The 1,188-nt window shown below is 59.2% G+C and overlaps 1 protein-coding gene across 1 annotated transcript in view; it reads right to left on the minus strand.

The window, feature by feature from the left end:
- Positions 1-1,188, minus strand: part of GAD1 (glutamate decarboxylase 1 (brain, 67kDa)) — a 22,371-nt gene that overhangs the window by 20,467 nt on the left and 716 nt on the right. The window contains exon 2 of the mRNA XM_009894564.1: positions 746-988. Within this exon, the coding sequence (XP_009892866.1) occupies positions 746-988 (243 nt within the window). The remainder of the gene's footprint in view (positions 1-745; positions 989-1,188) is intronic.

A 1,188-nucleotide genomic window follows, 5' to 3' on the forward strand; every position in this document is an offset into this window, starting at 1 on the left:
CTGCTCCGCCGGGCAGAGCTCAGCAGCCTCGAACGGCCGGAGCGGGGCTGGGGAGGGGAGGCACGGCCCCCCCGCTCCCTTATCGCTCCAGTTCCTCACCTGCTTGGGCACGTACGGCAGTCAGGGCTTGCTGCCAGCCCAGCTTTGTGCTGACAGCGATGTAAAACATTTCAGGCCAAGCAGCCTGGAAGAGCACAGACTTTGCTCCAGAGCCTGACTACAGCTCACCCAGTAAAAGAAGTGATCATAAACGGGCATTTCTATCTGATTCAGAAGGACCTGGGCAGGCGGAGCTCCTGGGTAATGGGCTGAAATCCACAGGGTTCCTTTATTGATGATTCCTAGGATTTCAGTCTCTTTTTCATTAAACGTCTGGTGAACATAAAGAAGAAAAACTGCAAATTCAGTGTCATTTATGCCCTCATTTACCTAATGATATTGCTCCCCGGAGATACAGACAGCTCGCATTTCATCAAGTGAAAGAGATTACGTCTTAAAAACTTGTTTCTGAGCATTGCAAACAGCACCGAGCCCTGCCCGCCAGGGACGGATGGAGCATCAATAACTGAAGTTTCTGAGCAGAGACATTTCCAGCGCCCGCAGGCAGCCCTGGAGCTGAGCCTCTAGGGAGGCAGAGGCGAAGGCGTGGAGAGGGTGTGGGCTTACCTCCGTGGCCTCAGGCCCACTCCCTTCACCGCAGAAAAGCCCCAGGAGGGACGCTCCAGAGTAGTGTGTGAGAACCTACCTGTCCTCACTCCGTATTTCAGCGTGTCCCGGCAGTCCACCAGGATCTGCTCCAGCGACTCAGGGTTGTCCGAGAGCTCCAGGTTGAAGCCCTCCATGCCCTCCAGGAGCTGGTGCGGGTGGTGGAAGTCCAGCACTTTGGTGGATCTGTCAAACGTCTTCTTCACGTAGTTGAGGAGGATGTCGACGACCTCCAGCAGGAACTGCATGGTCTGCTCCTCGCCATTCTTAGCGGGCAGCAAATCTGCGGGGCAAACCAGCTGTCAGCGCCTGCTTTGGGAGCGAGAGGCGGAGATGAACCAGCCCCGGCAACCCGCAGCCCAGGACCTGGAAGCCGCGGCGCCGGTGCAGCCCGGCTGTAGCGGGGCGGGCGCCCGGCCCCGGATCGCCCCGACCGCTCCTCGGCGAGTGAACCCGGCCGCCGCCCCCGGGGCCCCCCGCCCC

Source organism: Charadrius vociferus, unplaced genomic scaffold (assembly GCF_000708025.1).
Source record: "Charadrius vociferus isolate BGI_N301 unplaced genomic scaffold, ASM70802v2 scaffold161, whole genome shotgun sequence".
Classification (NCBI taxonomy): domain Eukaryota; kingdom Metazoa; phylum Chordata; class Aves; order Charadriiformes; family Charadriidae; genus Charadrius; species Charadrius vociferus.